This window comes from Artemia sp. Qi Xiang Cuo, chromosome 4 (assembly GCF_049724085.1).
Source record: "Artemia sp. Qi Xiang Cuo chromosome 4, ASM4972408v1, whole genome shotgun sequence".
Taxonomy (NCBI): domain Eukaryota; kingdom Metazoa; phylum Arthropoda; class Branchiopoda; order Anostraca; family Artemiidae; genus Artemia; species Artemia sp. Qi Xiang Cuo.
Window position 1 is genome coordinate 51646161 of NC_142797.1, and position 25684 is coordinate 51671844.

The following is a 25684-nucleotide window of genomic DNA, read 5'->3' on the forward strand; positions in this document are numbered from 1 at the left end:
AAGAAATTTCCCTTGTGTTCAACATGATAAAGCGAGTTGATCACACAACTTACCTTGGCCTCCCCATATGCTCTTCAATAAAATACAGGCTGCACCACAGTTTTATTAACTCACATCGGACGTCCAGTCGGTCTTTGTTTTACATTCCTCATCACGAGAAAGCAACCTTTCTATAACCGTCTTACTCCAAAACTTTTTAACTCCGTTGCACCATCGCATTATTTATATACTCGTATTACACCAGTTCCGATCATTTTTACAAAGTCTGGACAAACCAAACTCCGATCAGTCTTCTTCCGCTTCACGAAATATCTTCTTCGCTTCCCTCTTGGATCCGCAATTCCTTCATCGTTAAAGAATTTAGTGTTTCCGACCCCATAATTTCCGCAGAAAAAGCAAATTCCTATATATGATATTAGTTCAAAGAATCTTAACCATCATTGGTCTTTGGTACTGACCCCGGAATTTATATAAGCATTTGCCCCATTTTCATGTGTTTTTACATTCATTCGATTAATGCGCTTAGATCTTGGTACCAACTCCAAATTTTATCAAAGTGTTTGCCATGTTTATAGCTGTTTGCTTTGCGTACAGTGTCTTTTTATTTTGTTTTTGCTTAGCGTTTTGCATTTTTTTTTTTTTTTTTTGCATGACGGGTTTTCAAATAAATAATAATAATAACAGGAAAACAACATTTATTCGCTATTTTACCACTTCTCTTTACCAAGTAGCTACTAACCTATATATGGCCATAGACTTCCCATAAAAGGTCAATTATGGTTACATACCTCCCTTTCATTTGACTGTTAGCCTCGTCACATACTGCGACGTTCCATTTACACCAGGACGACACCAAGACGAGACGCAAAATAAAAATAAGTCCCACAGATTGAATTCCTCATCCCCAGCCAGGAACTTCCTGCTACAAACTACATACGGAAAATAATTTCGGCTAAGGGCAGAGCTCTTTAATAATTCGAAGTAGCTATAACCTCAACTAGATTTTCATAGGAGCCCCCTTACAAGACATTTCCCTTATATTTAATCTCCGAAAACCCGAATTATATGGTTTACTTTAGCGAATACTGAGAATTCAAAATAGTGGTAGATATCACCCTTTATTAACATGGGACATTTTAGCTTCCACGCCATGAGAGAAAAAAGACCAATTAAACTTGTTAAAATTGGAAAGAAAGAAAAACTAAAAAAAGAAAAAAATTAAAAAGATGAAAGAAAAAAAGACCAAGAGAATTGTTAAAGCTATTCTAATTCTATACTAACCACTGGACAAGCATTTCTTTCATTACTAATCCCTTTTTTACGGTTCTAAACATTTATTTTCTGAATATCAACTTTTAATATAGAACCAAAAAATGAAACTGAAAACCATATTTATTGAGTTTCATAACATAAAAAAAACATCGAAAATCCTCAAACGTGAAAAGTAGGCTTACAATCCCAAAAACGAATATAAAAGCTAGACAACAGAAAACATGCAAAATACACAAACAAAACGAAGACAAGACCAAATCATAAAATATAAACGAAACAAACACATTAGAAAACAAAATAAAAAACCGGACAAGGCAGTGGCCAGAAAGTCTTCAAAACAACAAATTGCTATTATAATCCTAGTTAATGTTATAAATCTAAAATCGACCAAACGGATAGGACAAAGCCCCAATTAAGTTTAAACTACCAAGTCTTAAATAAACATGGCGTTTTTACACATTGCTTTAGAATAAATGAGAATTATTTTTGACTTGCTTCTTATTAACAAAATGGAAATCGACAAAATACACAGTCATTTTGTTTAAAAGGCAATGTAAAAATGTTAATCCTCGGCTTCAATTTGAAAATCTTTCGCGATGAACACCACGGTTATTATTAAGATTACATTTCAGATGCGAATATACGACATCTGTTGTCAAGTAAAATGAACAGAAAATTGGCAAGCAATGAGGCCTACGCATTACTGACGTCAGCGCTCATAATGGCGGAATTCGAAAGTCAAAATAAGGGGATAATTTTGCAAATGAAAACTAACACGAAAAATGAATTTATGATAATTAGAACAGCATGTAAATGGTAGTTTAATACTCCTTTTTTCTTTTATTTTGTCTGCAACACATCTATGCGTCATCTTGTCAACATTAACTATTTATATCTATGATAGAAACTTAGATCTTCGGCCCATAACTGTGCACATTGTTAAAAACAGTGTAAAAAAAAAAAAAAAAATGTTTGTACCGTTAAATATACATTGCGAATTATAACTAATTTTCCCAGGATACGGCTCGTTATAAAATCCTTAACAGTTTTTAGCCTGTCACAGAATATTCTTGATCTAAAAAAAATTTCATGGTAAGAAACAGAACAAAAGAAATACAAAATGTCATCAATCTTGAAAAATAGGTTTTTGCAAAGATTTTCTGTTTCATGGTCTATCTTCCGACATTTTGGGCGACAAGATTGCGACATCCCGCTCTTTTATTTAACCTTTTAACCCACCTTCTCCGAGAAATTAAATTTCCCCACAAAATTTTTTTTAAATTTAATTGATTAAACAAAAAGTAAGGATTATGGCTTTTACAGCCAAGGTTAAGAGTAAACATAATCATGGACAAAAACAAAATCAAAATAGACATAATCAAAGTAAAATGCAAACGAAAATGAAGGAATGATATACAGCCAAAAAAGGTAATAAAAACTTACAAATATCAAAGCAAATATTATTCTTCCTCATTTTTAACTACTATTAGAAGTTAGCCAAAACAAATGCATCCTTTCCATTCTGTTCAATTTTGTTCTTCTTTAGAAACAAAACAAAGACACTTATTCCTTCATTAAATAGCAGTTCACCCATCACTCATCCTTCTCATAATACTAGCAAAACATGCAAAAAGCAAAAAAAGGAAACAACAAAGCAAACAATCTCGTGCGAAAATGTAATCAGCACAAGCAATCCATTTCTTGGACAAGAAAAACCGATGATGAGAGAAACCATTTCTCAAGGGTCCCGTTATTTAGGATTCCCAACACATTGAAAGGTTACTCTACTGATAAATATATTTTTTGGAGCTTCTTTAAAGGAAAAGTGGAATGAATTTTTACTTCGCTTCACAACATGAACACTATGGATCAAATATGTGACAGGAGCCTTTCTTATTCCCTGTGCCTCTACACGTCGGTAAAGGAGACATGGGGTGAAGAGGTTTTGTTTAAGGTAAATAATAATAATAAAAAAAAATAACAATTGAAGCATATACTTGGATTAAGGGGGAATAGTTTACCACTTGGGGTAAGAATGAAGTATTTAGGGAGGAGGAGAGGGCAAGATGGTCCTAACTTTTGCCCGATGTGTAGAAGTATGGATGAAAGTGCGGGTCATTTGATGTACGAGTGTGTAGAATTGAGTGAGCTGAGAATTGTAGTGTATGGAAAGTGTGAGTTTGATGAAAGATGGCTGGTGAATGTATCGAGGGATGAATGTTTTGCAAAATTTAGGACAATTTCTCAGGTTAGCAATGGAGCACAGAAGTAGATTTTGAGATTTGTTTCTCTTTGATTGTGTTATGCTTATGTAATACCATTTAAAAGTGAATTTTTCTTTTTGTTTTCTATTGCCATGATCCTAGGGCTTTAGGGCAATAAAATTTACTTACTTATAGGAGGGGATCGCTGGAACCATAGCCCCTCTCCCCAATCCTCGGGGTTAAAAAACAAATGATAGCAATAAATAAAAGGACGAAAATTCCCCTAAAGACCGAAATAAAATTTTACGCCGCCACGAACCTTCTCCTAGAACAAATCTTCGCGCTAAGCAGTCCCGATGACAAAGAAAAATGACATGTTATTTCTAACGAACCTTCCACCTTTGCCTTCTGAAACACCTCAGGTGATACTCATTTGTATATTTGTTTTATTTTAATAGTACTCGGTCTTAGAATCTTATCTTAAAGTATTTTATCTTATTATTAGTGCCATGAAGCAAACAAAGGCCACTTGGCTATGCGGCACAGAAAAAAAACATGCTAGTATTTATATACAATCTACTCGTCGAAATTCGAGAATGAAACTTTCAGAAATGAATCTACATCCCAAAGAGGGCAGGGGAAGGTGTTCTTAAACTACATCATCCAATTCTTGTCTACCTTCAAGACTTAAATTTTTTTTTGGCTGTCTTGAATCTGTTATATATTTTTTTTAGTTGTCTTAAGAGTCCATTTTTCTTTGACTGTAGGCCTTGACAAGGACTTCCAAGGATTTGACCTGGATTCACTCCTAATGTGAATTCTTGTTTTCCAAAGATAGAAACTGTTTCCAAAGAATCTTTCAAGCCTTACAAGTAGGAAAGAGCTGAAAACCACCTTCCCAAAACTGAAGGTGAGATACTGATCCGTTAAGCAAGTTTCATCGACTACGTACAGCCACTTTTCAAGTTCATAAGAAATCGGTGTCCCAGAGGAAGGGAAGGAGTAAAAGTGGGTAGTTATTAAAACCTCCCCAGACCTTAAATCTAGATTATAGGTATGTTCCTGAAGGTCTCTTTCACCTGGCATGATAGATTCATGAGTTAGCGAAAAGCCCATCTCTCCTTTCTTAGAATCTACTTTTATGGGTAATAATGTATTGTTAAGAGCTTAAGGAAGATGAAATTGATAGAAGATAATTGTCATTTGAGCAGGGGTTGAAATCATGTGTTTCACCAAGACAAACTACTGAATTACGACCCAGGTACTAGCCCATACTTTATAAGATCCACACAATAAGACAAAAGACTATATTTATCTAAGAGGCCCTTTCTTTCGTAGCAAAATGATGCTTTTTTATAGCCTAAATTAGATTACATTTTCACAAAAGACTAGGAATAAAGAGAGAACAAATCCTTCGTAAGGGTAAAATATGCCCCGTTTGTTCCCACATCAATCATACAACAAACATTACGCGTTACAAGAAAAAACTCGTTAAAAATGACTTGAAAAATCCCCCAAAATAATAGTTAAAATACCCACAAGATATGCTTAAAAATTAGTAGTGTATTTTTAAGCCATTTTTTTTTATCCTGAAGCAATTTAGTCATAAAAGAACAATGTATCGGTATATCTCAGGGAAGTGTAGCAATTTCATGCGTCGAAAAAGTTCCGCCATGACAAGAATATCTAAATTACGATTCAAAAGGCCGTTTTAGTCAATATCGTTAGCATTATTATATCACTGATATAGGACTGAAGGCTACCAATGCCCTGAAATGTAACTAGCGACTTATTTTTCTCGAAGAAAAAAACAGTGATTGGGAAAGGATTTTTTTTTTTTCAAGAAAAGTATTCTAGGGAGCCAACTACATTGAAAACAGACCGATCTTTCTTTGGTTATACACCTGAAACATAGAAGAAAAAAAAAAAAAAAAAAAAAAAAAAAAAAAAAAAAAACAGCTAGCAAAAACCTCTCCGTGAGGACACGGGCTCGAGTCCTGGTGTAACTCATTATTTGGTTTCGAACGGAGGGGGGGGGGTCAGTGGCGTGACCAGTTCAGCCAGAGTTGACACAGCTCTAAATATGTACCTGAGGAACTCTGGGGAAGGTAAACAGGAAGGGTGCAGGAAAGCACAGGATGGCTGGCCCCAACCCTCCCATTGCACTTCCTTGCAGAAGGGCCAAGAAAGAGATCAGCACCACCTGTTTGGACTATATATTCTAGTGCGCATCCTTTCAAAGTTTTGTGATGCCATCCAGATATTTTCAAGGAGAATGGTAATGAATTTTGCTTTTGGGTTGCTAAATGAGCCGGTCAGACGCCAAATTGATTAACTCTGCTCTTGAATGTTTCAGATTTCAGATCTAAAGCACTTGACTAGCTCCTAATTTTGTGCGCTCATAAGAAAATTCATCGAAATATAAATTAATATCCCAGAATACCAAAAACTGTTATAAGCATATCAAACACTTGAAAATCTGAAGAATCCCTCTTAAAATGAGCTTAAACGTGTTACTCATACTCAAACGCTTGCAAATTTTCCTTCTAAACTTTTCTCGATTGTTCGTTTTATTTAGTTAATATACCTTGCAAATTAACGATTCCAATATCACACCTGGAATGTAATTCACCCTTTAAAAGCACCCACTTTTTCATACGAAAAGTATTATTGCTGTGAAAAGATTTTGTAAAAAAGTGGATTTTCTGGTGTCAAGATTGAGCAAACCTTGTTTAAAGGTTAATGGAGAAAATGGAGTAGGTAAACCAACTAAAATATATTCTATACTGTACAATCTAGCTCTACCAGACAAAAAGACAACACGAACGAATAAAAATATATAAAATATTGTCCCCAACACCTTAAGAATGAAAAAAACCCACTAGGGTCCCAATTGTTATGCAAGGCACAAACAAATATAAACACAATTGATTGAAAAGGAGACAACTAGAAAACGATGAAGTAACATCTATACTCCAAAGATAAAAAATTTAGACATTTAACGTTCAACTTCTCGTTAAGAGAGATAAAAACATACGAAATACTTCAGTCAACCTATATCACTGGTACGAACAGACTAAGATGAGAAAGATAAAGCCGAGCAAAAAAGCGTGGCCAAACTATGTTCAGAACAATACAAAGCATATCAAAAATTAAGAAAGGATGAATCTACGAGGGCATGCATAAAGAATGTGTGTATCTGAGTATGATTACTAGAGAGTAACATCTCCATGATCAAAGCGAAATTAAAAACAACTAGTCAAAGTTAAAGTAACAATAAAGCTAACAATAAAGGAAAAGTAAGAACGACGTGATGGAAAAAAAGTTTTTCGTTTCTGAAGGTATTCAAGTTCAAGAACTTGCTTAAATCCTTCTCTCTGTTTCTCTTACCGTTTTTTTGGAAGGAACAAAATGTTTCTGACAATTTTTATTACAAGATACTGAAACAGTTTACCTTCCTTCAAAGAGCCACGATATTTCGAGAAAAGCAAAAGCTTCATACTTTAGATTGAGAAATTGTAGAGCTAAAACACACCCCGCTTATTTTACTTCATATATTCACCTCCCCTTTCGTATAGTAACAGTACGATTGTTCATAAATTTGATATTCAAGGTGTACCTGTAAAATTGACCAAGCTCTTTTATCATTATTGCCATGACTGAACGAATGGACAATCTTAAGTTGTGATATTTAAACATAAATAATTCGTGAGTCGAAGGAAAAATGATGCCTAATCTAGACTTGAGCCACGTTTTATGCAATGAAAACGTCATGACGTAAATTTGTTTGACGTAACGAAACTTATGACGCGACGCAATTTGTTGTGACGTAAACATGACATAATTATGCAATAAAAAAAAAATCATCGTGATACATATCAAAGACTTAAAAAAACAATCTCGAGGGATTTTCTAAACTTGATCCCCATTCGTACCTAGTTCTGTTGCTATTCTTGCAAGTAGGGAAGTTTATTAGTTAAGATTGATCTCAGAATTGTTTTTGTTAACTTGTGGATAAATGCCTTGGAGCAATCTTCAATTAATACCTCATTCCTAATAAATAAACTATACTAATAAAATTTGTTCCTGAGAACCGTTTTAACTGAAAAAGACGGTATTTCCCGACCTTCTACTGAGTAGGGAAAAGTCTAGGGAAGGACATAATAAGGAAAACCGGGTTTGGCAGGACAGACGATCGTTACAAGAGCAAAGTTTAGGTGAGAAAGTCTAAGAGAAGAAAATAAGATAAATAAAATCAAATTAAACGTTAAAAGTGATGCCCGATACCAAATTTCAAGCTGTAACATAAATATTAAAGGAACAAGGACTACTAAAACTAGTCCAAACCTAAGTTGTTGAGTTTGCAGCCAATAGTTTCCACATGGAATCCAATGTCAATGAGCTTTTTATGATTCAATATCTTCCGTCCATCAAACACAAAAGCTGGCTTTAGCATCCGTGAATACATACGCTCATAGTCAAGGCTCTGCAAAATTAAAGAGACAATTATTTTTCAGTTGCTACTTTTAATGAAATATCTCTATACGAGGTGCAAAAAAATAGCTTTTGAATAGGTTCTTCTTCTTGACTAGTCCAAGAAATTGCTGACTTAAACCTAAAATTTTTAGTTTTATCTTTTGCTGTTTTATAAACTGAAACACTACAGCATCGATTTTTATGTTTTAGAGCTTCTAAATATCACACTACCAGCAAATACACTCCCCTCCAAAAAACATTTCCAGCCTTATGACCCTCTCCTACAACTTTTAACCCTTTCCCATCATTTCCCGTCACAAAACCAAATTTTGATCAAATGAAAAATATGGTCATCGAGCCAGAGACCGACTGCGTGTAATGCAGACATGATAATTACTATGCCATACCATTATGTAATAAGATTTTACATAAACTGCTAGTTTTACATCACACCTACCTTCTCAAATATCCACATTACGCATTGCATATAATTATCGAGTTATTTTTTAGTTCTAAGACATGGGGTGACAAATGTAAAATTTCAATTAAATTAAAAACTTATGACGTGATATCGATTCTCCATCTCTTTATCGTTTACAAAATCATACCTTTTATAGGATTTGTATTCTCCTGGGATGCGATCGACAATCTCAGCACTGATTTTGCTTACTTCTTCGCTGAGCGGCGCTAAAATAACCTATTCCTTTATTCCATATTAACTTCAATTACTTTGCGAATGCTGCCCGTTTGACTGATAATATCGTTGTGATGCTCGTTGTTGCATTCATTCTGCGTCATTTTCTTTTATAACTCGTTGTGATTCTCGCTGTTGCCTGTCTTCTAGCCGTAGATTTCTTTGTGCGCCATTTTGATTAATTGTGATACTCCTTGTCACATGTCTTCCAACTACAGATTTCGTTGTACTTCTTTTCCGTTCATTATTGCCCAGACAATTTAACACGCCTTCTGCTTTAACTGTCCGGATTAATTTGTTACATAATTCAGTAGCACTAGGCGTGTTCCATTGCAAATTCCCTCGGATATATCTAAATGAATCACGAACATTATGACCATATCATTCTTTAGTTTTAAGTCATGGAGTGGCAAATCATTAATTTCAATTGAAGTAAAAATTATGGCGTGAATTAAGTTCTTTCTTAATTCCATTATAAATTTTGTATACTTCACGAATACTTCCTGTTCAATTGATGATGCTCATTGTCGCGTGTCTTCTAACCGTAAATTTCGCTGTGCATCATTTTCGTTTGCGATTCGTTGTAATTCTCGCTGTCGATTGTGTTCTAGCCACATGTTTCGTTGCACATAATTTTTGTTCGCGATTCGATGTTTCTTGCCATTCCTTGCCTTCTAACCACAGATTTTGTTGTGCTTCCTTTTTGTTCATCATTACCAAGATAATTTTTCGTGCTTTTTAGTTTACCTGCTCAGATTAGTTGTTTATGTAATCCAGCAATAACCAGGCTTGTTCCATTTCACATGCCCTCTGAAATCTCTAAATTAAGAATTAGCACAATTTTCGTCTTATAAGTAATAGGGTGGCAAGTCAGAAATTTCAACTAAACTAAAAAATTCTGGCATGAATTAAATTTCTTCTTCATCCATTATAATTCTTCTTACTTTTCAAATGCTTCCTGTTCAATTTATGATGCTCATTATCGCATGCATTCTAACTGTACATTTCGTTGCGCATCATTTTGGAAAATGAAAAGTACATCATTTTCATTTGTGATTCGTTGCAAAGGTCATTGTCGCATGTCTTCTAACCGCAGATTTCGTTGTGCTTTTTTGTTCATGATTACCTCAAACATTTTTTCCGGAAGCCAGTGTTTTCCCCCTCAGAAAATCCCACCACCCCCGGGAAATTCCCCCATGCGTAAAATTGAGCAGTCACAGAGAAAACATAAAACAGGTACCTCAAAATGTCGATCAAATGCCCTAAGAGGGAACAAAAGGGCCAGATATCAAAAATGGTTCTAGGATAGGGGCGGGTTGGTCTTCAACCACTTTTAACTTTAAAAAGAGGACTAGAACTCTCAATTTTCAATCAAATGAGCATCCACCGAAGTTTCTACGACCACGAGGAGGAGGTTGGGGATGAGGAGGGGGCAGCCCTTCTCCTGTAAGAAATAAATTCTGCTCGTTTTGGGGTTTAATTTTACTCTTTACTTTCATAATAACAGTGTAGACCGGAAATATTCCCGGAAATCAAAAGAGATTAAATAGGAATTTCTATCTCCAACTCCCCTTCCTTAGAACTAATTCTGTATTTATCTGAAGACTCAATGAGAGTTCGGATGTTTCGCATTAAATGTAGCCTTTGAGGCATCTCCCCCCCCCCCTAACTACAAAACGATTAGAGAACCCTATTGTAGAGGTTTATAGCTATCATTTTGGAATTTTCTCAATTTGGAATTTTGTATATTTTGCCAAAAAATTACATATTTGTGTTGTTTGTTGTTATTTTTTTGTTTCCTCCAGGGAAGATCTTATCGAACCAAGGGTCCTAGAAAATCAGGAGAGAGCTCATTGGAACAAAATTAAAAGATAATTGTTATTAACAGTAACCAAACAATTTGGAGAGCAACTAGTCTTCTTCCTATATTCCTTTTCCCCCCAGAGACATCCGGATGAAATTTTAAGACAACCATTTGGTTCATCATAGAAAGGTCCAATAAATATGCCGGAGGGGGGGGGGTTGCCCTCCGGTCACTTTTGACTCTTAAAAAGGGCACTAGAACGTTTGATTTCCAATCGAATGAGCTCCCTCCAAAGTTGGCACTTCGAGAGGCATTTCGAGCTCCCCCGAAGTGTCTCTAGTAAAAAAAAAAAGAAAAAAAAAAAAAAAAAAAAAAAAAAAAAGAAAAAAAAGGAATAATATAATGAAGTCTTATGGCTCTTTACTATAGGCAACACTGATCTGGTTTGTTTCGCATTTCTGCACAGAAAATGTGGTGAACTGTTTGATTTCATTCATTTTTTTTCAATTTTGTTCCTGTAAAGGCAAGGGCGGATCCAGAATTTTTTTTTTAGGGAGGGGGGGGGACAAAGCAGGTTGATCCGATAAACTTGCGTTAGGAGCAAGTTTAATTAACGCAAAGTTGCGTTAACTAAGTGAATTACACTACTTTAGACTATGTCAGGGGGGCGCGCGCCCCATCGCCCCCTGGATCCGCCACTGTGTAAAAGGCTATTTAAATTTTATTGAAAACTAGACATATGGTTATTTTGTTACCACTTAGGAGATCTGATCGCATTGGAGGTACCAATTTTGTACTTTCTCTAAAAGTATAAGTCAGCGAGTTGAGGAAAACGACTTAAAAATCCAAACATCTTATTGCACAGCATTTTTTCATCACCATCATCTTAACTAAAAACTTAACTCAAAACAAGCACAAGAAAATCTTCTAAAATTGCGGGTTTCAGGTGTGAATTGGCCTAAGATAGATCCAGAGGACAAAAAAAAAAGTTTTATTTCAACGTCTTTGGTGCTTTAAACAATTAAGACCAATTACTCTATTACATTATTCTCTATGTTTAATACTGAAAGGCTCTTAAATTACTTACAGTAAACTCATCCCATTCCGTACAGACAACAATAGCATGTGATCCAACGGCTGCGTCATATGGATTCTTGGAAACTGTTACTACTTCTGATAAATTTATACTAAGTGTTCCGGAAAGATCCGCAAAAACTTGTTTAGAATCAACCTGAAACAGAGATATAGATGTACAGTACATAGAAATGAGCCCATGCTGCGATTACTACCTGTTCTACTTCCCTGAAATAAGAATGCTCAAATACAGGGTTTCCCCATTTCAGTTTTTCCCAGTAATGAGATGTTGCTGAAAACCTTCCCAATTCCGACTTTTTGCCAAAATGAGTTTGTTATATCATCAAAGAGCCTAGTTTTTTTATATGATATTTTTTTTTATTCTAAAATGGGTGGATGTAAGAAAAAGATGCTTTTACCAAAAGCAATGCAAAATGAAGCTTATTAGTCTACACAATCACCTTGATAATTGATACACATTCTTATGAGCTCCTTGTATGTTTGGAATAGTTTCTTAAACAGCACTGTGTTTTCAATTACAATTAAAACGAAAGTATATAAAACACGGGTAGAAGGTATAGGGCTGATTATGAAACATTTCTTGTTCTTCTGTATATAATGTTTTAGCCTGTTTTTTTTTATTAACCTACTGTAAGTTTGATTTAATTGATATTGTTTTTCATCTGGATTTATACTAATCCCTTTATAGAAAATTTTGTTTATTTCTTTGAGACTATGTAATAACCCAACACAATTGTTTTTTAATTTTTTTTTTTCGTCAAGTATCCGGGTTGCAACGGTAGCTAGCAACCTAGTAAGAGACGATCATGCCCCATAGTAAAAAATGAAATGTCCCATAACACCTAAAACTAGCATGAGATCAAAAAAGGACGTACACTATTAGAACAGCCTTGTCCGAAACCCTTTTATATACAGTCCCTTGGCTTGAACAACAAGGGAAATATATTGGTGAAAATCAAGAAAAGTGGCTGTAACCACAATATTCTGACATACAACCTCTTTTTTTTCTTTCTTTTTCTCCTCAGATAGCTTGGCACTGGAATATTGTAGAGCTGTTTAATGGTCTCATTTTAAAGGAAATTGATGTGGTTAAAAATCTTTTGTAATTAAAAAGAAATAATTTAAAAAATAAAATGAATTTTTACGATTATAGTAAAGAAAGGCCTCAAGCCCATGTTAACTGAAATAACCTATTGACAAGATAACTTGAAATAAACATCTTTTGAAAGTTGCTTCTCTAAGTTATGTTATATAAAGGATCAGTCTAGTTAATCATAAATGGGGACTATGTAAGTTTCATCGGTATCGTGGCTGTAGATAAGGGCGAAACCTAGTAAAGAACAAACCATGGCACATATTGGACTTAGTTAGCTGCCCGACTCTCTTAATTTCCCCTCTTAGTATTCCAAATAAGAAAAAGCCATAAGCTTTTTCCTGTTTGTGATTTTTATATTAATCAGGGTTGCAGCGGTATTATTAGTGAAGACGGTGGGTGTTGTGTAGTAGTTATTATTATATTATATTATAGCGCGGAAGATCAAACAGAGTTCCGCAATAGCTGAAACAAAAGTTTTTAGTTTTATTATACTTTAATTTCTATTGCTATTTTGTGTTCTCGGAGCCTCTTTCTAAGTTTTGTTGGGTTCTCTCGACCCAGAATTTTCCACAATAAAAAGGTACTCTATATACACCACTCTGAATATTTTTTTTTTTTTCATTCTTGTGGAATTATATTTCTTCCTCTATTTAACAAAGATCTTATAGTTACTTGAAACTTGAAAGCAATTTTTTTGTTGTTGTTTATTTCTTTTGTAAATTTTTATGACAAAAGGGTAAAGGTGTATATTTTTTTTCTTTGTTAAAAACATTTTCTTCTATGAAATTCGGCTAACTAAGTTTTTTTCTTTCTATGAAAACGAGACCCTCATTTTTGTCTTAAATGAAAACGAGACCTTCATTTCTGTCTTTAATGAAAACGGGATCTTCATTTTTGTCTTTAATGAAAACGAGACCCTCATTTTTGTCTTTAATGAAAATGAGACCCTCATTTCTGTTTTTAATGAAAACGGGATCTTCATTTTTGTCTTTAATGGAAACGAAACCCTCATTTTTGTCTTTAATGAAGATGAGACCCTCATTTTTGGCTAATGAAAACGAGACCCTCATCTATATATTTTTGTGATGTTTGTTTAAATACCCTATAATAATAATAATAATTTTATTTCAACCCTTCATGAAAATACATGTAAATGCTCGAAGGAGTTATAAAAACGAAAGAAAAAAATAACGAAAAAATCACACAACGCTACAAAACAAAATTAAACTGCAATAACTATGGAAAAGTGAAAAGAAAGAAAATAAAAATCACGATTTTAATGCAAAAGACTAGCCAATGGAAAGTCGTGGCTTGTTCTATTTCGACTTTTGAAACGGGTATACAACTCATCCATTTTCTTACTTAACTCAAAAATATAGTACCTCTGCGAAACAAGAGTTTCTGAACCATATGGGAATTCCCAATAAATATTTGTAATACCAAAAAAATTTTTACGAATTTGGTTACGTTCGATTTTACTAAAGCAATTCCATAAATGGGTTAAAAAAAAGACATGTGGCGCGAATATGGCGTTACAGAGACGACCGAGCGTAATTTTGTCAAATTGACCTTTAGTTCGAGCAAGCATATCGTAAGTTTTCCGCAGTTTTTCTTTAAGTGCTGCAATAACTAGATTTTTAGTAGCTTTAATAGAATTCCCATACCAACGTCCGAGATACTCAAACTTATCCTTTTGGAGAACTGTCTTCCCGCAAACATCAACAACACGATTTGGCAATGTTTCGTCATTCAAAATGACGAATTCAGTCTTAGACGGCTCTAATGTTAGCCCAATATCACCAAGTGCAGACGATACGGCATTAATAGCTTTCTGTTAAGATTCTAAATTATCCCTTATCAAAAGTAGATCATATGCGTAAGATATATGATTACCGTCAGTTCCATCATAAATCCAAAATGGTTTTACTAATTTTTTCGCAGGACGTATTACATTGTTAAATCTCACAGGGCAGATTACATACCCATCTTTGGAACTCCCATATATACCTACAGGCCTACAAGAATGCCAGGCAAACTAAACTGTTTCTTGAGATTTTTGATACCATTGCCAAAGACAATTAAGAACACAGGGATGACTTTCTGCCCTTAGTAGTGACAAGAGTGCTTGTGAATGTAAGACAGAATCAAACGCCTTAGATATGTTTATTGCGCAGACGAATAATGGAGTTTTTCGTTTCTTAAACTTTCCAACAATTGAAATAAAAGTTGCATGTGCATTCTGAACACCAAGACCGGACCGGAAACCGAACTGATTGTCACCCACATCCGCTCGCGCTGCCACTATAGGGAACAGTATCTTCTCCAGTAACTTTGCTAGAACTGAACAAATAGTGATGGGCCTGTATGAAGAACAATTTTAGGGTCTTTCTCCTTCTTATGTATACAGGTAACGACCACCCCCTGACACAAACCTTGTGGGACAGACTGTTGCGATACTATTGCTTGGAACAATAAAGCTATGTGGCTAAACAATTTAGGGGTACCATACCTCAGATGTTCCGGCAGAATTCTATCTGCCCCAGGCGATTCCCCTAAAGGAAGAGGACGAAATAAAGATCCAACACATGACGGGGTATTAATAAGCCAGTTACTGTATTGGTTAAATCGATCAAAATACTGCATCAGAATGTCTCGGAAATCACTTTCACATAATGGAGAATCAGCCGCAAAGATTGAAGAAAAATATTCAAACCATCTATTTATTTCAATGCTATCAGGCGGCGACGAAGAAGAACGGGATAGGTTTAGACACTTCTCGCTGTGCACCTGGTGATGTGATGGCTGATTAGTGATAGCTATTGATTGTTATTGCTCTTAATTGAATTTATTTTCTCTTTTTTTAGTCTATTTTATTTTCTTTTTACTTTATTTTTTTCCGTATTTTTTTTTCTTTATTTGCATTTATTAATTTACATTATTATTTGTGATTTTTTTTCCAGTTAAATATTATTTTCGTTATTTTTCCGATAAAGATTCTTTTTTCTTTTGTATTTTTGTTGGTTTTTTTTTTTTTTTTTTTTTTACATCTTACTTTTTTTTTTTATTTTTTTTTCGTGTGTTTATGAAATGTGTGTTAATAAATGTGATGATTTGGAAATAGGCCGCGGTACCCACTAGTATTAGGGAATGTAATGGGCGAAACTGCGAATGCAGAAACCCAATACGTGTTTTTGTTTTTTGTTTCTTTGTTTGTGTGCGTGCTTTGGTGAAAATTACCAATGTCCTGCGTTAACTGCGACCGTGAGTTTGGTTCGATAATATAGTTCTATTTTTGGAAAAAAAGAATATTGACATTATTTATGAATGACCAGATGGTTGGGAGTAAATTTGGAATTTGTTTGTTTTTTATGTGTTGTTTTTTGTAACCGAATGCTGCGTGGACATTTTATATGCTTTATTGGTTCCCTCTTTCGCACGCAAGGTTTCTTGTAAGAATTGGTTAGAATGAGATGAGATCACCTCCAGGTACACCTGATTTTAAGGAGTTGGAAAGTAAAAAAGTAAGTTTTGAAAGATATAATGAAATTTTGAGTGAGAACGTTGATCCTGGTGGGATGCTGCCGGCTGGCATGTGAGGATTCAAGGTATGCGTTTTTAGAGTGGATGTCCACTTCGGAGAGCTTCGGGGGATGAGAAGCAGATCAGTATTTTCCATATAAATTGCCAAGGGTTGAATTCCAGCTTTGATTTTATTAATGATATATCTAGTCTCTCTGTATTTCAGGTAATAGGCCTTACGGAAACCTGGGCTTAACAAGCATAATTCTGAATTGCTGCGGATTCCTGGATACTCTTTATTCACCAAAAATCGGGAGCTTCGTCAACATGGGGGATTGGCAGCGTATGTTCGCTCGGATATTAAGGTAACGGTAAAAAGTGATGTCGTCGGTTTATAAAGAAATGAGTATTTGAAGTCGTTTAGTGTTACAGTTGAAGATTGATACACCCCAATGTTTTGTTATTGTTGCATACCGCCCTCCTTCGAGTGCGCTTGATGAATTTGTGGGGCCCTCTACGAGCTTGCAGCTAGAGAAGATTCCAGTGGAGACCCCTTTTATTGTTTTGATGGGTGATTTAAACGGCGATCTCAGTGATCCTGGTCAAGAGACTAATGCTTCTAGTAAGATATGATGATTTCGTATGGCACTGATTCCGTCAATTAATGTAAGTACTCGAGTAACTGCGTCAGCACTGCGAAGTGCCTTGATAACATTTTTACAAATGTACCGTTTTCTAATCCGTGTGTCCTGGTTAGTGATACCTCGGACCACTTTGGTGTTTCTGGCTCATATTCAACATCGGCGCAGACTTCTCCTTCGGTAAATGGCAGGTTTAATAAGATTACACAAGTACTGGATCCTAGTGCCCTCCGTGATTGTAAAAACAAAATAATGGATGTTAATTGGGATGAAGAGCTAGCTCTACCTGATCATGCTGATGCGAAGTTTGTGAAATTCTATAATAAACTGCATAATCTGCTGATTAGTTGCACTAAAGAGTGTACGGAAAAGAGCTCGCAGAGAAATGCCTAAGAAGCCGTGGGTGACAAAAGGATTGCTCAGATCAATAAATCGAAGGGATTTGCTGTTTAAAAAGAAAATGTTACAACCTAGTGATGTTAATGAGAAAGGATATACCAAACTACAAGAAATGCATTAAACAGACTTTTGCGAAAAGCAAAAGGAAGCCATCTGTAAGAAAAAGCTTGGTGATGCAGCTGGAAACCCCAGCAAAACATGGCGGAGCAATTAAACAGGCTCATAAAATCCTCCCCACACAGCCGCCCGGGATCAGATTATTGGTCGAGTAGGTGCAGAGTGCAGTGACCCGTCTGATACATGGCCAAGAATTTGTTGACGCACTTCGCTACAGTTGGACATAACGTGGCTGAGGGAGTAAGAATAGTGGATGGCGACCGCCCTTTCCAACATTACCTTGGAAATAGCGAAACAGAATTTTCAGTTTACCTGAAAACCGGGTGACCGAGTGAAGTAAAAGGAAGTAAATGGTCGACATGCAAAATAGTGCAGCTGGTAGTGACATTTTTGTCTCTACGGATAACTAATATCTGTGGCCAGCTATATCGCAGCATGTATTGAGTTAACCTAATAAATCTTTGTTTTAAACAGGGAGTATTTCCATCTTGTTTCATAGTTGGCACGAATTACACCGGTTCGCAAGGGGTGATCACGGTGAGGGTAAGTAACTATCGCCCGATTTCCGTTTTACCGGTCGTAGTCATGACTTTTGTGGGAAATTAGTGCTTTTCCCGGAGGTTGTACCATTATTTAGAGTGCCATTCAATACTAACATCCACCCAGTTTGGATTCAGAAATGGACGCACGACCGGAACAAGCTGTGGCTTATCTCTGTGGTGTTGTTGAATACTGCCCTGGACCCTTGGTTTTAAAGTGTCTGCCATCTTTTGGACATTATAAAAGCTTTCGACACCTGTAGACTATGGTATATTGCTTGAAAAAATGTGAATTTTATGGGATTAGAGGGCCTGCTCTTGATTTCCTGCGTAGTTTTTTGTCTAATAGGCAGCGGTATGCTGCGAATAAATGGATCTACTTCTTCCGTTGTAGATATGAAATGTAGGTGTGCCACAAGGGTCCGTTCTTGGCCCCTTGCTATTTTTGATATTTGTAAATGATCTTGTACTGTCCCTATGAAGGATGCGAAAACTAAAATGAGCGACATGTTTCTGCAGTGACAGTGACGTTACAGGTACTCCTATTTGGTTGATGATGCTTGTACGATTTGCATTGCAAAAACAGAACGCCTTTTAGTTGAATTAATGACACAGTGTTTGAGATCAAGTGTCATAGGCTGGCTACAGAGTTAATACAAGAAGGCAAAGTAAACCCATCAAAGAGCAGTTTTGTAATATTTTCGCGTACATCTAATTACTACCCATATGGATGGGGAAGAAGTGAGGTTACCTGGAAGGTAAAGTTAAGCGTGATCAGTGTGTTAGATATTTGGGTATTATGCTAGATGAGAAACACTATCTTTTAGGAAACATGTTGAAAAGGTGTCAGGAATCCTGTGCCGTAATCTGGGAATACTGCGTAAATTGAAACATGTATTACCCCCTTCTGTTCTTCGCACTTTGTATTTTTCTGCTATACATCCACATATATTGTATTGCTGCTCATCTATTTGGCTGAGTACGTTTCCATCAATTACTAATCGAGTTCGGGTGATCCAAAAATAACGGAATCCGTGTGTTGACTGGTAAATCAAATCTTGTATCCGTTAGAGCTACCTATATTGATGTAAAAGTATTACCGCTGCAAAGGCCTTAGAGATTTTTAGAGCCTTCAATTTATGTTCAAATATAATAATGAATTATTACCGTCTTGCTTTTCAGGAATGCTAAAAGCTAGATCTTCATTTCACCTTCTTTTGACATTGGTGTTTACTCGACTTCATAATTTTAAAAACCCATCCTGACCGTGGTCTTTCACAATCAACCCAAATTTGTCTCCCAAATACATGGCGGTATTTTTTCGCCTTCAAACAAGGAAAATGTGACCATCCTCTTTCAAAGGAGTTCAGCTTCATTTTTTCCGACAGAGTTCCAACTAATGCAGCCATTTCCATTTTATGCACTAATTCAATCGAATAAAAACTGAAATGGAGAAGCCGGCCAGAGTTTACCCACCACAGCAATTGAAACGGAACCTTTATCTTACCCAAAGACGAATCAAGTAGCATCTGGTAAGTTAATATATCAATTCGACTCCAGTTCTGTTTAGTGAACCACTTGGGTCTAGAGGGAGCAAATGTCTCAAAAGAACTGAGTGGTAAATGAAACTCAAAATGCGAATGGTCACTCAAAAAAAAGTCGTCAGAAACATTAACTATCTGCTGCTGGAGATCCCCCATATCAGTAAACACGAAATCGAGATCAGAAGTGCTACCACGGTTATGTACATAGGTAAACGATCTATTTTTCTGTAGACAATAGAAAATTTGCGGCAATGTAGGTTTTAACATTTGTGAGTGACCAATGATATTATCATTAATGCCCATATTAAAATCACCCATAATAACACAAAATCTCCGGGTAATAGCTATTCTTTTACGTATTTTCGACAATGATGAGCAAGCAGACGCGAATTTCTGACTCGATCGGTCATTTCTGTAGTTTGTAGGCATATAAACACAAACAGCAATAAAACCACTAAATTCTACCGCAAGACAAACATCATTAGACTCAAACAGATTACAACTATACTTTTTTCTAACAGCTATCATCAAACCCCCCGAGGGTCGACCCCCAGTACTTTTAGCTGGGTAGATAAAAAACTGACGATCAAAAGAAGTAATCAGTCTTGTGCTATTATTATCATTAAGCCCCCCGAGGGTCGACCCCCAGTGCTTTTAGCTGGGTAGATAAAATACTGATGATCAGAAGAAGTAATCAGTATTGTGCTATTATCTTCATTAAGCAGATGCTCATTAATACAGATTATATTGAAAGCACCATACACTATTTGAAGTATGTCTAATATTTCTCTAACACCGTTTATGTTTTGAAAGAACACATGTACTTCGCCATTTATCGAGCCGGCTTACGATTTAAGTCTGGAATTGTACCACGAGCTGCATTTTTTAGGTTCGGGCACCGAAAGCTATTACTTGCATGGTTGGATCCGCAGTTGGCATGCTTGAGCACATCTGAGGTGCACTCGGAGTAGCTATGATCACCGGCACACTTTCTACATTTAGTGTCCTTCTGACACTGGTTTGCACGATGACCAAAACCTTGACATTTATAGCACTGCAGCGGCTTTGCAAGGGGCTTTGACACAGAAAACATAGTGTATTCCACTTTGATTCCAAACTTGAGAGCCTGATCGAAGTCAATCTTAGTAGCGAACGTGTCAATCTTAGTAGCGAATCTTAGTCGCAAATATGTTATACTATATTTCTTACCTTGGGGTCATATATTTGCAAAACGGCACCTTCTTCTAACAAATATTTAGCAATGTAGATGGCAGGACTTTCCCTAGTGTCACCAGTATTTTTTTTAAACGCAAATCCAAGTAAAGTTATCTTCTTATTCGTGATAGTATTAAACATAGTTTCAACAATACGCTTGGCAAACCGAGACTTTTGGAACTCATTCATGTTTAATACCTAAAAGAAAGATAAATAGATAATTAATCACAAAGAGAACGGTGAAGGCTAAAATCTTGTAAATACGAAAACAAGTGGACACCGATCAGGACTAAAATAAAATTATCGATAACGTACTGTTTTTTTTTCTAATTACACCATAGCTTGCACTTAAACAAGCTTGAGGCTTGTAAGCAAATATATTTTACTGAATTCGCAAAATAATTTGTATGAAGTACAAGCTTTCAAATTTTATTTCGGTTCAAAAATAAAACTTTAAATTAATTGATAGAAATTAATTGAGGAATTTGAACATGAAAACTCTGATGATAGGCCTCAAAGAGGAAAATAAAAAATTTAAAATATAGTAAAAAAAAAAAAAAAAAAAAAAAAAATTCCGCTAAAAAATTTTAGTTCAAAAATATAATTAAAAAAAAGAGGGTAATAACCTTGGATGAAAATCCGAGATATAACCTTGGTTAACTAATAGCCAAGTAATAACAAAGATAATCCAAAGTAATAACCTTGCATGAAAATTTACAGAGACATAGCAAAGGGAAGTTAGTTTGAAGAAACGAATTTCATACATTAAAGAAAACAAACGGAAACGTTATTAAATAAGTGATTTCTTCAGTATTAACAAAAATTTAACGTGAAAAATCAACACCTACTGGAAGATGCAAATAAAAAATCCCAAATTGAAAAACTATTACAACGACAAATGATTTTCTCTCAAGTTATTTATTTTTGATTAGCTCAAATAGTGGCTTAAAGAAAACAATAATAAACATAATCTCTGTGTTGTCAGTTTCTTCTTATAAGAAAAGTAATTATGTCTATTAACGTGCAAACATTCACCCTGCTCCATGAATTTTTTTCATTTTTTTTCACCATGGGAAATTTATCCACATTACTATTCCTCTTCACACATTTGCTATTATTCTACAATATAAATTGTCAGTAGTTCTACGAATGGCTTCTTAACAAGGAGTGGACGTCGTCATAGGGATGCGACGAATGATTCACAGGATACAAAACAAAAACAATACTTAGTCGCAATATTGATATCTAGTCGCAGTTATTAGCTCAACAAATAATACAATTCTTAGTATTTGAAATAACAAGATGGGGTAAGAGTAAAGGAAATGTATTCCAGCGAGGATGGATTCCTCAGAGTCGACAAAGTGGTAGGGAAAGTCATAAACATTTTGGGCTAAAGTGAAACGGAAATTACCAGCACTTGTTTTCCATCTTTGAGCCCTATCATCAGTCATCATGTTCAAACCCTTCAATTAATTTCTATCAACTTTGACTTGTATAAAATAAAACAGATTTGGCGCTAAATTCAATCAGTTGTTGCTCCTTTTTCTGTATGTACCTTGGAATAATCAATGCCCCCTAAACCAGGGCTGCCACCGAAAAGCTTAACAATACTCAATACCCCCCCCCCCCAAAAAAAAACCCTAAGACTAGGAAAGACGATCTTAAAGTACTAAGGACATCAAAATAAAAACAGTTTTCATCCCCAGGATGAAAACTTATTCTATTCGCACTTGAAAATTTTCTTTTGGCTGTTTTGAAGTTATGAAGTTTTTAAGGCAGTACCATATTCTTGCCAGTGTTGCCATGCTGAATCGTGAAAACATATAAAAAACCAATTCGTTAGATTCGACAGTGCTTTCCGTCCGTAAAAATTCAAAAATTAGCAGTCGGTTGATTCCCAAAGCCAAAAAAAACTTCAAGAACGGAACGTTAATCTCTTGGATGAAAGTTTCTCACCAGCTGGAATTATGTCGAAATGACTTTTAGCCATAGCATGTTTAAAACGGAATGTAGTCTGAACGAGCTACATCTTCTTTGCCATCAAAACATCCTAATTTTGTGCTACAGAAAGTACATAGGCATTTTTATATTTTTCAGGAAGCTGGTTGAAGACTCCACTTACCTGGAATCTATTCTGTCGAAGGAAGGCTTGATCACAAAAGAGCTTACATCTCGAATAGCCAAAGCGTCGGCACTTGTTGGACGGCTTAGCAGTATCTGGTGAAAGCCAAACAGAAGCCGCTTTACCAAAATGCGCATTTACAATGCGCCAGTCAGCACCGTTTTGCTGTATGAAGCAGAGACATGGCCAGCAGCAAAATCTATCCTCAGCGCCGTCGATGTCACTCAGACGAAACATCTCAGAAGAATCGAAGGACTTCACTGGACTGACTTCGTTAGCAACCAGACCCTCCTGTCACGTACGGCACAAACTCCTTTTTCGACGCAAGCTCACCCAGCGTAGTGTTCGGTGGTACAACCACCTCCCTCGCATGTCACGCGACGCCCCAGTACGGGTCGCATTCGACTTTGACCCCAAACTACACGAATGGAAGCGACCCAGAGGACGCACCCCCCACTAGGGGGAAAGACAAAGCCGATGAATTCTTCACCCAAGCCCACATCCCAGTGGAAGAAGCTGCGAGCCTGGCAAGTGATAGGTCTACCTGGAGGCTCCTGGTCTCATCGTTCTCTACGCCGAACCCTCGGTAGGAGCCTTAAGTCAAGTAAGTCAAGTTATTGCGCTTCCAAGGTAATTTTCAAAATTGATCATTGTTTTTGCACCAACTATAATAACAAAGATTCAAAGATGACCGACTTAAAGATCTAATTATTTTGTATAAAATATTTTCAATTTTACAATACAGACACCTTCCAGCAGTCGGGCTCAATTTGGCTAAAATCTCAAGTGAAATTTGTAAAGACCACTTTTTGTAAAAAGGGCATTTAGGCTAATTGCAGCTAGGCTAATAAAGAAATTAGGCTAATTGCAAAACATCAACCTTTACACTAATCTAAGACAATTCAACTCTAAATTAACAGCAGCTGCTACAAATTCTGAGCACTTTCGGTGATTTCTAATGGTAGATATTCGTCGAGAACTTCTGGACGTGACACAATGTCTTCATGGTGGTACTTTCCAGGCAAGAGGAATCAACATTCATGATCCGAGATTAAAGCAACTGTATACAACTCAAGATGACGTGATAAAATCTTACATCTGCCTAAGTTAAAGCTTTATATTAAACCAAGAGGTGAGTTTCACTCCCTTAGATATAACGGTTAAAGCGCTTGATTGCGTTGACAACTACATTTAACTCTGCCCGAAATAGACTTTGTCAGCTTCATGAATTGAATAAGAAAATGCTATTCTGAGTCTCAAAATGAGCCTCAATCTATCCTAATGATATTTTATAGTAAGTTTTACTCCACAAGCAATTGCACTCATATCCTCGGTTACATAGTATTTTTTTGAATAACCTGGATAGAATGAAAATGTTAGGTATACAGGGATATTCACTTTAAAAAACAAATGGTCTTTCTGGCTCCCATTTGAGAAGAACACCTTTCCTTAATTTCTTATTTAAAGATAAAAGTAATTGTTTGAAATTCAAGCAAAGCAATTTATCATTTCGACAGACATTAGTTAATATTCTTCTGTTTAGTTGGGCTGTGTAGATTCATTGGTCTAATCAATTGTTACAGTATGATTTACTTGAATTTCAGTAAATTACTTTTCTCTTGAAATAAGATATTGAGGGATTTTCAAATCCCTCAACGGGATTTCAAACCCCCTAACCCCTAATCCGGGGGGTTCAAACCTCCTAAACCCCTTGTCCGGCAAAACGTAACGAAAATGAATATAAACAAATTTTTTGATGCGCTTTTTAAAGTTTTTTTTTTTGTAACCCTTCCCCCAGAAAAACTCCTTTTGTAGCCCCCCCCCGGAAAAAATCCTGGATACGGCCCTGATAACCAATAAACTTAATCAAATTCACTGTGAATACTACTAAACATACATAGAAAAAATTGAAAGTTACCTGCTGCCAATATTCAGCAACTTCAGGCAAATTTAAACATTCAGAAATATAGACTAGATTCAATAGATCTTTCTGGAAACAGCTACCACCGAAACCTAAATGAAAGAGGAAGTTTAACCGAAAATTTAACCATAAAAAAGTTAACTGTAAGTCTAACCATAACTGTTAATAAATAAGGTACTGGGCTACAACATACAACAAGATTGGTAACAAAAGCAGCCTTAGGTACACGAGACTGCATTTTCAAATAAAACACGCATTTTAATGATTAACCGCAATTTTTAAAACTACGATCTGTGCTTAGGTATCATTAGCACATGTAAGATAGAGAAAAGTATTTCAATGCAAAAAACAGAGATAAGAAAATGGAACTCTCAGAGAAACTCAAACCGACAAATTTCTAATAACCAGTAATAGAAAAAAAGTTCTGAAGATATTTTTAAACTCTCATAAGGTGCAACCGCATTTCTGAAATTTTAAAAACGGGTATATACAAGGCCGTACCCAGGATTTTTTTCGGGGGGGGGGGGGTTTACATAAAAAAAAACGCAAACAAAATTTGTTTATATCCATTTATGTTACGTTTTTACGAGTTAAACAAATATTTCAGGGGGGAGGGTTCAAACCCCCTAACTCCCCCCTAGATATGGTCTTGGGTATATACAGTTAGTAGTGTTAGTACCCTCTCCACTTGGTTTATTCCTCAGTATTTATGAAGAGTTATAAATTAAATACACTACTCACTTCCTACAATAATACATCCAGCTAAGCTTACTCTTCCAGTTTCAGTTGTAATTGCTACTAAATAAATAGTGTCGTGATATTTTTTTTTTTTTTTTCTATTTATTTAAAAGGTATTTTTTCAAATTGAATTGCTTCACTGAGATTGAATTGCTATGGATTTTAGCTTCCAAGCTGATTTCTTTCTTAAAGTACTTTTGTCAATTCAAAGGTTTAGAGGTTTGATTTTCACGGCGTTCCAAGGAAGTTCTACATTTTTTGGATCTACACTGATTTCTCCCGCAACAA

The 25684-nt window shown here is 35.7% G+C and overlaps 1 protein-coding gene across 2 annotated transcripts in view; it reads right to left on the reverse strand.

Moving 5' to 3' along the window:
* Positions 1–25684, reverse strand: part of sgl (UDP-glucose 6-dehydrogenase sgl) — a 91080-nt gene that overhangs the window by 21905 nt on the left and 43491 nt on the right. For both annotated transcript variants that reach the window (XM_089088390.1, XM_089088391.1), the window contains exons 7-10: positions 24656–24750; positions 20610–20813; positions 11538–11681; positions 7824–7962 (exon numbers count right to left, since the gene is read on the reverse strand). In XM_089088390.1, coding sequence (XP_088944516.1) covers positions 7824–7962; positions 11538–11681; positions 20610–20813; positions 24656–24750 — 582 coding nt within the window. The remainder of the gene's footprint in view (positions 1–7823; positions 7963–11537; positions 11682–20609; positions 20814–24655; positions 24751–25684) is intronic.